Genomic DNA, 13892 nt, shown 5'->3' with positions numbered 1-13892 from the left:
CCTGAGATCAAGATTTGCATGCTTCTCCTACTGAGCTAGCCAGGCAACCACAAAAATTTTTTTTTAACCACAAACACTGGGGTTTTAAAACATGAAAATGAAGGAACTGAGTCTCAAGTACTTCATATTTCTGGAAATCAACTTTTAAACACCTTTGTAATACTGTCATTTTATTTTATTTAAAAAAAATTTTTAGTTCATTATGTTAGCCAACATATAGTACATCATACGTTTTTGTTGTAGTGTTCATCTATTCATTAGTTGCATTATAATATTCAGTGCTCATCCCAACATGTGCCCTCCTTAACACCCATCACCCTGTCACCTCATGTTGTCATTGTATTTCCATTGCTTAGTAAGAAAAAGATTGTAGTTTGGTCTTCCCATTATTATTGGCCTCTCAACCACAGTTGTCCAAGGATGGTTTTTGACACATTGAAATGTTATTTGATGGTGTTACTTGATAAAGCCTACCTTTTTCAACACGGCTGCTGTTTTTAACCCCAAATAAATTTTGCCATATCTATATACAGCACTTAAAAAAAATAAAAAACAAAAAACCCAACCAATCCAGCTTTTATTTGTTTCTCCCAGATACCTCCATGCCAGTCAGTACTGTTTACATTACATTCAGTTAAGCATCTGCTCCTCTTTTTGTTTTTAATCTTCTAAACTATATTTATCCTCTGTATATGTTATTGAGTTTAAAAAATCACCCCAAGAGTGATGGTTTCATGCAGTTAATGCTCATAGTTTTCTTCCTAAAGAGATACTGAAGTTCAGCATCTCTTTACATCTCTACATTGATAAAAGCCATGTTACAAATTATCCTCTAACTTCATCCTGTTCTCCAAAGATTGGCTGTGGTTTCACTATTTGTGATTCAAGTGGCATTTTCCTTTCATCTCCCTCAGTGTCATGATAGTGAACCTTGGGGTTCACCTCAGGTCATTTGAACCCTCAGAGATTTCAGGTGCTGCATTTCTTTCAGGAGCTTGCATTTTTCACTGACTTTAAACTTTCACAAAACTCCTCCATTTTTAAGCCCCATCTATCTTTCTAATTGAAAATATGCCTAGTTGTAAATACCAAATCAAAAAATATAGCTAGTTGAAAACAATAAAGTCGCAATTTCTTTCCACTTAATAACTGCTACATAGTATTTTACACCATAAAAAAGGACTCTGGTCAAAATATATTTTGGAACCAGTAGGCCAAACATTCAACACATGTGTTTTTCATTTCACTGTTTACAGCTTTTCATGTGCCAGTGTGAGTTCCCATACAGAGTGCATATGTGGAGCAGCTCCCAAATGCATTTACCCATGGGACCATTAGGGCTTTTTGGGAAACCCTGAACTGTGCTGTCATTTTGCATTCATTCCTCCCACTCCATGCCTTTCTCTGACTTCTTTGTAGCCTAGCCTCAACACTATTATTGGAGTGAATTTTTGCTTTCCTTAGAGTCTCTCAGATCTGTACCTTCAGAGCTTTTGGTCATCATCTCACACCAGTCGGTGTCTCTGGGCCTTCTCTGGTCTTGAATGTGTACTTGCTTTGGCTTGGAATGCCATGCCTCCATTACTTCTTCTCTGAAAAACTTACCCTGATGCCCTCAGTGATTTACTGTGTCTTTCTTCCTCCTCTCATGTGAGAACATACATCTATTTAATTCATTGAAATTATTTGTTGAGCATATGTACTTTTTGTGAGACTAAGTGGAAGTCCTAAATATTAAATTGAAGAAGTTTGGAGCATAATTGAATTTTATATGTATCTTTGTCTTTTTATTTTCTTTCTCTAGTGTTCTTTTAAAGATAACAACATCCGTTCCTTATTAAAACCTTTAGAACTGGAACTACAAAAGACAGTCCATACGTACTGTGGAAAAATTTACAAAATATTTATCAAACAGCTAACAAAAAGCATACAGGACCGTTATGATAGACCTTCAAAGGAAAGGTGATCCTTGGTAACCATTAAATCAAGTGAATTAAAACAACAAAATATCAGAGGACATGCATGAAGGAATGGTCTTGGATGAAGTATTCAGGAAGAAATTATTCATCTACAGAACAATTGTTTCTCCTGAAGAAGTTAAATGAGCATATATTCATGTAATGAAGAATAAAGTAAAGTCTTGGACTCCAACAAGAAGACATTTTTGATCTCTGATGTTTTGTAATGCTATTTGCCATCAGTCCAGTATTGATGAAATATTTTTGAATGGTTTGTAGCCTGCTTTGGTTGACTCTTCTCAAGTGAGTAGGAACAGTAGGGGTGTATGGATGGAGAAAATGTACCTCATACACAGTGAAAACACTCAAACTGTGAGTATAGCAATAATTTTATGTCAGCACTAACCTCACTTTAAATGTGTGACAGAAAGTTTACAGAAACAGAGTATGTTCTGTTTCTAATGCAATGTGATGTAACTGATGTAATCATTGACAATCGATGTGTGCCTTTATACATTTCATCTCTGTTTTAAAATATTCCTGTGACAATCATGTTAAAGTTAGATTATAAGTAAGCTGCATGTTTAAAACTGAGCTGTATAAGAAAATGGGAAAACCATAAAAATGTTAGGAGTTATAGTTTGTATGTGTTTGTGAAATGTAGTATTTTCATTTGTATATGTTAACTTGTGTTGCCAAACTCAGATCTGAGATTGTTAAACAGATATTTTTGGAAATTTTCATCACTTTAAATGAAAATTTTCAGCTTTACTGGGCATTCTGGAAGCAAAAAATACGCTGATCATAAAGTGAGAACGGAACTTAGTATACTTACATGATTATGGAAAATGTGATGGACCAAAACACATAAGCTATATACTTCCTGTGAACAGTAATTTTAGTTACAATGAAGCAGAAAAAAGTGATCCGTTTAAACTTTTTTCTTCTACCTCAAAATGGTTTTGCAAGATATTTTTGAAGAAGCAAATGTAGAGAGCCTTACTTTTAAGTCAGTTAGACAACTTTTGTGGATGATTTGGATTAAGAAGATTGTTATATCTGAGTATAGAAAAAGTAGTTTTGATTGGGTTAATGTGCATATCTTTCTTTTTTTAATATCACTTAAGACATTTTCTTAATCTCAAAGAGAAGAAAAATATTACTTAGTGTTCTTGACTGCTCTCTCTAACATAACTAGATTCTGAGTACTTGGCATGTACTATGCTGTGCCATATATCTGACTTTATTAAGTGCTATGTGGTTATTCTTTTTCCTTTTTTGATATTTTAATGCTTAATTAGAAAAGGAAAAATCATGAAGGAAAAAAAACCACTTATGTGAAAAAAGTGGTGATTGGCTTTATAGTGTCCTCTGTGGAGACGTGGCATACGCAGAAAGACATGGTCAGTGCAGTTGTCCCCTGTCTTTTGCAGTTCAGTCAGGGCAAATTGAGAGAGGAAGGTGTAAAAAAGGCAAATTAGAGCACTCTTTGAACAGATGCTTTTAGAGAACACAATCTGTATGTCTTTGACAGAATGTCATGGTGAATATAAGCACTTGTGAACTGTGCTGACATTGAGTTTACTGAGTAGAAAATGAGAATCCTAGGATTTTGAAGTTTGGAGGATATATATCAGACCATTTCTAATGGTCTCCGAAAGAAAACTTGGCCTGTCTAGATTAGACTCTCGAGGGGGGCTTGTGAGCATGGATCCCTGGGCTTCCCCTTAGACTTCTTGGACACTGTGTCTAGGAGAGGGGCTGCAATTGTTTTTTAATGAAGAGATTTAAAAACTACATAAAAACAGAACAGTACAGTGGTACTCACTGCCCAGCTCAAACACTTAAATATTTTACTGTATTTGTGTCATCTATTCCTTTTCCCTTCACTGAAGTATATTAAAGAGAATGCCAGATAGTCTGTTATTTTTCTGCTATGAGTACTTTGGTAACTACGATGACATCATACCTCCTTTGACTTCATTTACTTTCCATTCCTAAGCAAATTTCCTTAGTTGTCTTCAATGTTAGATTAGGGTACAAATATAAGTTATCTTATGATTCTATTTTTAATAAGCATCTCAGATGATTTTGATGTAAGCTAGTTTGGGAACTACTGGGAATCATTTTGCCAAGTTGAAGGTTGAAGTTAGGATACCATAATTCTTGGCACAGTTAGTAGATTATAAATGTGATTCTGAAATATTAGAGGAACTGGGGTTATTAGCATGATACGGATTTATATTATTAGTAAGTTTCTTAGGTTTAATTTCCTCAGTGAACAGAGAATCTCAGCCCCATGGGCTCTAATAATGGGGGTGGGGCTATGTAGATTGTGGTCATGATTTAATTCAACTGGACTGTATATCTCTGGTCTCATGTCGTGACTTATTTCACTGTCACACACTCCACTTTGTGGATCAGTTAGAAGGTTTTTTGTCTGGTTTTATTCAGACCTGACCTAATTGGGCATTTTACCATAAATTCGGATATGGTAAAAACTTTCTACTTAGGGACTATATTTATCTAAAATTTAGAATTCATAGAAAATCCATAACAATAGTAAAATGAGTTTTCTGAATTTATCCTTAGATATGGTAACTTTTTCTTTGTGAATTCCTAAGAAATGCTATTCTCAGCATTAATGAGGTTAAATATATATAACAACTTAGAGAATATATTATATTTCTTTTCATAAAACAGTATATCTATGCAGTTTATATAAATTACATTATGTATTCTTTGAGTCTTTGTGTTAGAACAACCTCAACTATCTCTGGGCTGCCATATTACCAAAGTTGAATGATTTCAAAATGTAGTCAGACTTTATTTGTATGAAGTAGCCATCTTAAAAGAACTTGGAAACCTTTAGAAAATATATATTGTGACTTGCTTTTTAAAGCAATACAGTTGCTTTTTTTTTCCCCCTTGTGAAGAATAGTTCATAATGTATAAGGTAACCCAGTTATCTTTTAGACACTTTAGAACCTGAAATAATACTATTACCACTTATTCATTGCTTTTTCGTTCTTGCCTCCTGTCCGATGTTACTGGTATAATGGCAAGAAAACAAGTCTGTGTATTATACCTGGATTCTTTTCTTGGTTTGGGACCTCAGGCATATCTGTTCACCTTCTCTGTGCCTTAGGTTTGTAAACAATCAATATGTTCTTCCAACCTCATGAGTCTCAGAAATCATAAGTCAGAAAGTATCGTGACCCAACAGAGATAATGGAGTTGAATGCATTCTACATGACTGATACATGCCACACAAGAGCATTAGTGTTGAGTTCTGTTTTGCCTCCTATACAGATCATTCTGTTTCCTAAATGTTTTCTGACATGTATCTCCAGTAAGAATTTGCTTATATTATGTAAGGAGGAGTTTTTAAGGAAGAGAAAGCAGAGAAGAAAGGAGTGATTATAAATGAATGATTAAAAAAAAAGAAGAAGGAAAAGAGAGAAAGTGAGAAAGTAAGGATCGAGAAGGGAATAAAAGTGAGAATGGCAAAAAGGCAGAGTAAGAGAAAAGATGGAATGAGAATGGGGAAATCGAGAAGTGGAGGTGGAGAGAAATGCTGTGGAAACTGTCACTTTTTGAATTGTAGGCCCCCCACCCTGTACCACTGTCTGCCTGCCTTCGGTTTCAGTTCACGAGGCACTCCAGGGTCAGGAAGGGTGCTGGCTTTCATGGAGGCAAGTAGCATAGCTACTTTGGTTTGATTCATCAATACTAGAGATCTGTTCCAGTCACTTTACTCACTGATCTAAATTCAGTGATAATGATTCAACATTTTATTTCTTTACTGGATCCCAGTTTGTGAGCAAAGACCTATGGAAACATGAAGACAGATACCCTCTTTTTAATGTTGTTGGTTTAGTCATGCCAGTTGTTGGATTATGCAAGATTAACCACATGGATTCACACAGGGGAGACTGGGATGGAGGGGATGGTTTGATTGGGTCTGAAGGGGCCCCAGGAATCTATTATAGCAGTTTTCCAGATGATACTGATACGAAGCCAGATTTGGGAATCACTGCTCTACCTTGAATGGCAGCTTACACAGTAAATCATATCTTTTGATTCTTCAGTAGGCATACTTTCAGTTGAACTGTTATAAATGGATTCAAGGCAATAGGAAGACAGGAGAAACACATTGAAGGGAAAAGCCTGAAAAGATACTGTTCAGTGTCTTTGAGAAGTTTGTGTTCTAAGTAATAAATACCTTAATAGTAATCAGAACCTCTTTAAGTATTTTAGAAAGATCATGGATCTGTTTTTTAAATAGCTTTTTTGATTCCTTAGAGTAAATAGAGAAGGATAGTAGTGGTGCAATATGTCAGGTATCGGGCCAGTTATCCATTTATTAAATGTACTTTCAAGTGTCTTAAAACAATTGCCTTACTGCATTTTAATATTTAATAAAAGTAGATTGATGATTTGTACTGTAACAGTTATCCTTTTTACATTGCCAAAGCAACCCTTTTATGCCTCTTAAAGTCTGGCTAAGTTGTTCTGGTGTTTGCTGTTTCCTAATTCACTGAACAGGAAACGAGATTTCTAAAATCAAGTTATATAAACTTAAGTCTATATGGCACAGGAATGTTTTCTTTTAAAACTGAAATGAGTATGATATTAATTCAGATGTCTAAGAGTTAAAGAGCATGAGAAGAATGTGGAATAGCATGTTGGACTAGGCAATTAAAAATTGATTAAAAAAATGTCAAATTTACTTTTAAATGGAAAACAATGTCTTGTCACCTCATCTCTACCAATAATTCCAAAGGTCTAAAAGGATTATTTCTTTAGAATTTTCTGTAAACTCGGTTTTTAAACAAAAGAGTGCCTTTGAAAAAATAGGGGAAAAAAAAAGAAGTGAAAATTTCTCTTCCTACCAATACTATGAATGCTGTTTGGAGGGTCTGTGGTCAGGGTTTTTAATATCAAACTTAAGAACTGATGTAGAGCATTTGCTTATGTTTGGTTTATATATACAATCTGAATTTATGAGCATATTCACTCACATAATACCATAGTAACTCCTTATAAAACGTGAAGGGAACCCATCAGTTTTATTTTCCATTTAAAAAGTAAACTGACTTTGACTATGATGGCAAATAGCTGTTTTCAACTTTGTATAAAATCTCTTCAGGGAGTATTGGAATGTTATGCAAAAGTAATTCAGGGCTTATTGTATACCTGTAGAATATGTCATCCATTCAAGACTTAGCAGGACCCACATGCAATATGCATTGTCAGTATTTGAGAGCTGGACCAATGGTTTTTGATGGATGTTATAACAGAAGATCTGTGAAGATTGTGGTTTGCACCTGTTCCTGAAATCAAAAACTGGAAAAGGTTGCAGGTGTTTCAACTTTTCACAGGCATTTTGCATAAATATATTAATATTTTGAGTGGTAATGATTCTAAAACTGCAGGAAGGCCTGTTGGTGTACTGTGATATGTAGAAATCACTACCTTTAAACTGCTTTTTACCTTAAAATATGATGTTAGTATAATTTTGGTATCTTCTCCAAGTATTTTGTGTATCTTAAAATTTATTAAAGGGGAATAAGGTTATAGATTTGGATGTAACCTGAGAATAATGGAAAGTTGCTTTGTTCTGTATTGGTGGAGTTCAAGTCATCTTTTTCTTGAGAAACTGTATTGCTGTTTCTAAATAAACATATACTCCATAAATGTTTAATGTCTTCAAATGGCGTGTCTGAACTATTCTAACAATCAAAAACAATTTTGGAATGTTTAGGTTTGGGATGCCTGATAACCAGGAGCCTAGGCAGTGGGCAGTTTCTGGAGTATTTCTGCAGCCGATCAGTGTCCTCAGGAACTGAGTACTGTCTGTTTTTCCATTACCATTCTCACCATGTGAGCTTGGTCTCACCACATGGCCATAGAGTGACAGCTAACATTCAGATTGCAATCACAACCACAGGCAGAGGTATGTCTTTTTTGTAAGAGAAAGGTTCTCCTTGCTCTCATAGCCATATAATATCTGTGCCTAAAACAGTCATTTTGCTAAGGTGATAAAACTAACAGTTGACTCAGACCATGAAGATTTGCCCTAAACTTAGAGATGGTTTCCCTTGAAGAATGGCTGCTGGGAGGAGAAGGAACACATCAGGGTTATGTTAAAAGTTGTTTGGGTGGCTCAGTGGGTTAAGGCCGCTGCCTTCGGCTCAGGTCATGATCTCAGGGTCCTGGGATCGAGCCCCGTGTCGGGGTCTCTGCTCAGTGGGGAGCCTGCTTCCCTTCCTCTCTCTCTGCCTGCCTCTCTGCCTACTTATGATCTCTGTCAAATAAATAAATAAGGTCTTTAAAAAAAAAAAGACAGTATTAAAAAAAGAAGAAGAAATTGGTTTGGTAGAAGCTTGGGAGCTTGGGAGATAGCTACTGGGTAGGCAACAGACCATACATTATTTTACTGGCCCAAGTATTTATTATAATTTCCAGGGGGATCACATTTCAGATTCAAGCTAAGCACCTTTTCTGTGCCAGGGTTTAATTTTGCTTTCAAAGTTCCCTGTATTGTTATGATCTCACAGTTTGCAATTTTACATATTATATTATTTATCCAATGGGTTTTCTAGTCACGATATTAAGGGTGTTAAAAGATTATTGAAGTAATGACTGCTTCCAAGAAGCAGTTCTTTTAAATTCATGATGAAAATGTATAATAAATACTAGCAATTTTATCATATTTTCAATTAAATCTTTTGTAAGTTACAAAATGTCCCCATTGAAACAAAAATTCAAATAATACAGGAGAATTAAAAATGTGTGAAATAGGGTGCCTGGGTGGCTCGGTTAAGCAACTGCCTTCAGCTCAGGTCATGATCCCAGGGTCCAGGGATCGAGTCCTGCATCGGGTTCCCAGCTCCATGGGGAGTCTGCTTCTCCCTCTGACTTTCCCCCCTCTCTTGGTCTCTCTCACTGTCTTTCTCTCAAATAAATAAATAAAATCTTTAAAAAAGTATGTGAAATAATATATATAATAATATATTATAAGTAATATAATCCCTATTAAAAAAAAAAAACACCAGTAGCATTTTTCACAGAACTAGAACAATCCTAAAATTTGTATGGAACCACAAAAGACCCCAAATACTCAAAGAAGTCTAGAGAAAGAAAAACAGTTGGAGGTACCATGGTCCAAGATTTCAAGATACACGACAAAGTTTTAGTAAACAAAACAGTATGGTGCTGGCACAGAAATAAGAGATCCATAGAACAGAATAGAGAGCCCAGAAATAAGTCCACATTTATATGGTCAATTAATTTATGACCAAAGAGGCAAGAATATATAACGGGGAAAAGACCATCTCTTCAACAAATGGGAAAATGGACAGCTACATGCAGAAGAATGAACGGGACTACTTTCTTACACCACACGAAAAAAAATGGATTAAAGACCTACATGTGAGGCATGAAACCATAAAACTCCCAGAAGAAAACATAGACCATAATCTCTTTGACATCAGCTACAGAAACATTTTTCTAGATATGTCTAAGGCAAGGGAAACAAAAGCAAAATTAAACTACTGGGACTATACCAAAGTAAAAAGTGTTTGCACAGTGAAGGGAAACATCACAAAACAAAAGGCAGCCTGATGGAGAAGATAATTTGCCAGTGATATATCCGATAAGGAGTTAATGTCCAAAATACAAGAAGAACTTAGTAACTCAACACCAAAGAACCAAATAATCCAGTTAAACAATAGGCAGAGGAACAGAATAGACATTTTTCCAAAGAAACAGATAAAACAGACAACATGAAAAGATGCTTAACATCACTAATCATGGAAATGGAAGTTAAGACCATAATAAAAATGTCACCCTACACCTGTTAGAATGGCTAAAATAAAAAAACACAGTAAGTCTTGGTGAGGATGTGGAGAAAAAGGAAACCTTGTGTACTGTGGTGAGAATACAAACTGTTGCAGCCATTGTGGAAAATAGTATGGAGGTCCCCCAGAAATTTAAAAATAGAATTACCATACGTTTCAGTAATCCCAGTACTTGAGTATTTACCAAAAAAGATGAAAACACTAATTTGAAAAGATGTATATACCCCTATATTTATTGCAGCATTATTTGCAACAGCTAAGATATGGCAGCAACCCAGCATATCCATCTATAGAAATGGATAAAGAAGATGTGATATTTAAAGATACAGAGATTATAGATATATAGAAGAAATCTCTAAACATATACAAGATGGAATATTGCTCAGCTATGAAAAAGAATGAGATCTTGCCATTTGCAGCAACATGGATAGAAGCAGAGGATATAATGCTAAGTGAAATAAGTGAGAGAAGAAAAATACCATACGATTTCACTTATATGTGCAATTTAAGAAGTAACAAATGAACAAAAAATGGAAAAAAATAAATAAATCCAGGCTCTTAAATACAGATAATGAACTAGTGCTTGCCAGAAGGGAAGTGGATGGGGGGAATGGATGAAATTGATAAAGGGAATTAAAAGTACACATACTGCAATGAGCACTGAGTAATGTATAGAATTGTTGAATCTCTATACTGTGTACTTGAAACTACAGTTTCAAGTATGTTAAGTATATTAATATATATGTTATATATATATATATAATTATGTTAAGTATACTTAAAGTATATGAAGTCTTCTGCTATGCACATTATAAGATACAACAAAGGTATGGATATCCAAAGGTATTGGATCCTACTTTGCACACTTCTACAACTTGCCTTTTTCCACATAATATGATATTTCCTTAACAATACATTAGATCCACCTCATTCTTTATAGCTGCTTATTTCATAGTAATGTACTTATGCAGAGATTAGCGCACAGACTTCTGAAATATAAGTGTGTTAAGTAACGAGTTTTAACTTCATAGTAAATAACCACTTAGCCCATTTTGCTAGTTAGGTGTAATTTAATTTACTCTAAAGGGCATTAAGTTGTGGACAAAAAGGTAGTGTACCTCAGGCATCAAAGCAAACGTCAGATTGTTATATTTTATTTTTTATTAGGTTCTTTGAATTTTATTTAGATTATGAAATCAAGGTAACCTCTATATCATTTTATAGGCAAAATACCTTGAAAAAATAAAAAAGTATTTTCTTTCCTTTTTTTTTTTTTCCACTCTATCCCCATCCCCTATATCCCCCAGCCTCCTACCCCCTCTTCCCTCCAGTAGCCATCAGTTTGTTCTCTATAGTTAATATTGTTGCTTGGTTTGTCTCTTTTTTTCCTTTGCTCATTTGTTTTGTTTCTTAAATTCCACATATTGAGTGAGACCATATGATATTTGCCTACCCTGACTGACTGACTTCACTCAGTACTATACTTTCTAGCTTTATCCATGTTGTTGCAAAATATAATTTTATTTTTTTTTTTTTTTTTTTGTCAGAGAGAGAGCAAGTGAGAGCGAGCACAGGCAGACAGAGTGGAAGGCAGAGTCAGAGGGAGAAGCAGGCTCCCCGCGGAGCAAGGAGCCCGATGCGGGACTCCATCCCAGGACGCTGGGGTCATGACCTGAGCCGAAGGCAGCTGCTTAACCAACTGAGCCACCCAGGTGTCCCGCAAAATATGATTTTATTTTTTTAATTAAAAGGATGAAAATGTTTGTATAGATTAATACATACTAGCAGAATAAGACTATTTTTTGAGACTGGCACATCTGAATATTGTTACTTTAGGGTTCTTTTCTACCTCTACATTCTTTATCATTTTTAAAAATTTCTTTTTTATAAATTTTTTATTTTTTATAAACATATAATATATTTTTATACCCAGGGGTACAGGTCTGTGAATCGCCAAGTTTACACACTTTACAGCACTGACCAAAGCACATACCCTCCCCAGTGTCCATAACCCCACCCCCCTTCTCCCAACTCCCCTCCCCCCAGCAACCCTCAGTTTGTTTTGTGAGATTAAGAGTCACTTATGGTTTGTCTCCCTCCCAATCCCATCTTGTTTCATTTATTCTTCTCCTACCCCCTTAAGCCCCTATGTTACATCACCACTTCCTCATATCAGGGAGATCATATGATAGTTGTCTTTCTCTGCTTGACTTACTTCGCTAAGCATGATACGCTCTAGTTCCATCCACATTGTTGCAAATGGCAAGATTTCATTTCTTTTGATGGCTGCATAGTATTCCATTGTGTATATATACCACATCTTTATCCATTCATCTGTTGATGGACATCTAGGTTCTTTCATAGTTTGGCTATTGTGGACATTGCTGCTATAAACATTCGGGTGCACGTGCCCCTTCAGATCACTACGTTTGTATCTTTAGGGTAAATACCCAGTAGTGCAATTGCTGGGTCAAAGGGCAGTTCTATTTTCAACATTTGGAGGAACCTCCATGCTGTTTTCCAGAGTGGTTGCACCAGCTTGCATTCCCACCAACAGTGTAGGAGGGTTCGCCTTTCTCTACATCCTTGCCAGCATCTGTCATTTCCTGACTTGTTAATTTTAGCCATTTTGACTGGTGTGAGGTGATATCTCATTGTGGTTTTGATTTGTATTTCGCTGATGCCGAGTGATATGGAGCACTTTTTCATGTGTCTGTTGGCCATCTGGATGTCTTCTTTGCAGAAATGTCTGTTCATGTCCTCTGCCCATTTCTTGATTGGATTATTTGTTCTTTGGGTGTTGAGTTTGCTAAGTTCTTTATAGATTCTGGACACTAGTCCTTTATCTGATATGTCGTTTGCAAATATCTTCTCCCATTCTGTCAGTTGTCTTTTGGTTTTGTTAACTGTTTCCTTTGCTGTGCAAAAGCTTTTGATCTTGATAAAATCCCAATAGTTCATTTTTGCCCTTGCTTCCCTTGCCTTTGGCGATGTTCCTAGGAAGATGTTGCTGTCGTTGAGGTCGAAGAGGTTGCTGCCTCCTGTGTTCTCCTCAAGGATTTTGATGGATTCCTTTCTCACATTGAGGTCCTTCATCCATTTAGAGTCTATTTTCGTGTGTGGTGTAAGGAAATGGTCCAATTTTATTTTTCTGCATGTGGCTGTCCAATTTTCCCAACACCATTTATTGAAGAGGCTGTCTTTTTTCCATTGGAAATTCTTTCCTGCTTTGTCGAGTATTAGTTGACCATAGAGTTGAGGGTCTATTTCTGGGCTTTCTATTCTGTTCCATTGATCTATGTGTCTGTTTTTGTGCCAGTACCATGCTGTCTTGATGATGACCACTTTGTAATAGAGCTTGAAGTCCAGAATTGTGATGCCACCAACTTTGGCTTTCTTTTTCAATATTACTTTGGCTATTCGAGGTCTTTTCTGGTTCCATATAAATTTTGATTATTTGTTCCATTTCTTTGAAAAAGATGGATGGTACTTTGATAGGAATTGCATTAAATGTGTAGATTGCTTTAGGTAGCATAGACATTTTCACAATATTTATTCTTCCAACCCAGGAGCATGGAACATTTTTCCATTTCTTTGTGTCTTCCTCAATTTTTTCATGAGTACTTTATAGTTTTCTGAGTATAGATTCTGTGCCTCTTTGGTTAGGTTTATTCCTAAGTATCTTATGGTTTTGGGGTGCAATTGTAAATGGGATTGACTCCTTAATTTCTCTTTCTTCTGTCTTGTTGTTGGTGTAGAGAAATGCAACTGATTTCTGTGCATTGATTTTATGTCCTGACACTTTACTGAATTCCTGTATAAGTTCTAGCAGTTTTGGAGTGGAGTCTTTTGGGTTTTCCACATATAGTGTCATATCATCTGCGAAGAGTGATAGTTTGACTTCTTCTTTGCCGATTTGGATCCCTTTCATTTCCTTTTGTTGCCTGATTGCTGAGGCTAGGACTTCTAGTACTATGTTGAATAGCAGTGGTGATAATGGACATCCCTGCTGTGTTTCTGACCTTAGCGGAAAAGCTTTCAGTTTTTCTCCATTGAGAATGATATTTGC

The 13892-nt window shown here is 35.8% G+C and overlaps 1 protein-coding gene across 2 annotated transcripts in view; it reads left to right on the top strand.

The window, feature by feature from the left end:
- GXYLT1 (glucoside xylosyltransferase 1) overlaps positions 1 to 7675 on the top strand; it is a 54167-nt gene extending 46492 nt beyond the window's left edge. For both annotated transcript variants that reach the window (XM_059402908.1, XM_059402907.1), the window contains one exon: positions 1805 to 7675. In XM_059402908.1, the coding sequence (XP_059258891.1) occupies positions 1805 to 1966 (162 nt within the window). In that variant the 3' untranslated portion in view covers positions 1967 to 7675. The remainder of the gene's footprint in view (positions 1 to 1804) is intronic.
- The last annotated feature ends 6217 nt before the right edge of the window (positions 7676 to 13892 follow it).

This window comes from Mustela nigripes, chromosome 6, assembly GCF_022355385.1.
Source record: "Mustela nigripes isolate SB6536 chromosome 6, MUSNIG.SB6536, whole genome shotgun sequence".
Taxonomy (NCBI): domain Eukaryota; kingdom Metazoa; phylum Chordata; class Mammalia; order Carnivora; family Mustelidae; genus Mustela; species Mustela nigripes.
The sequence above is the reverse complement of the archived record's forward strand: the minus strand, read 5'-3'. Positions and strand labels throughout refer to the sequence as shown.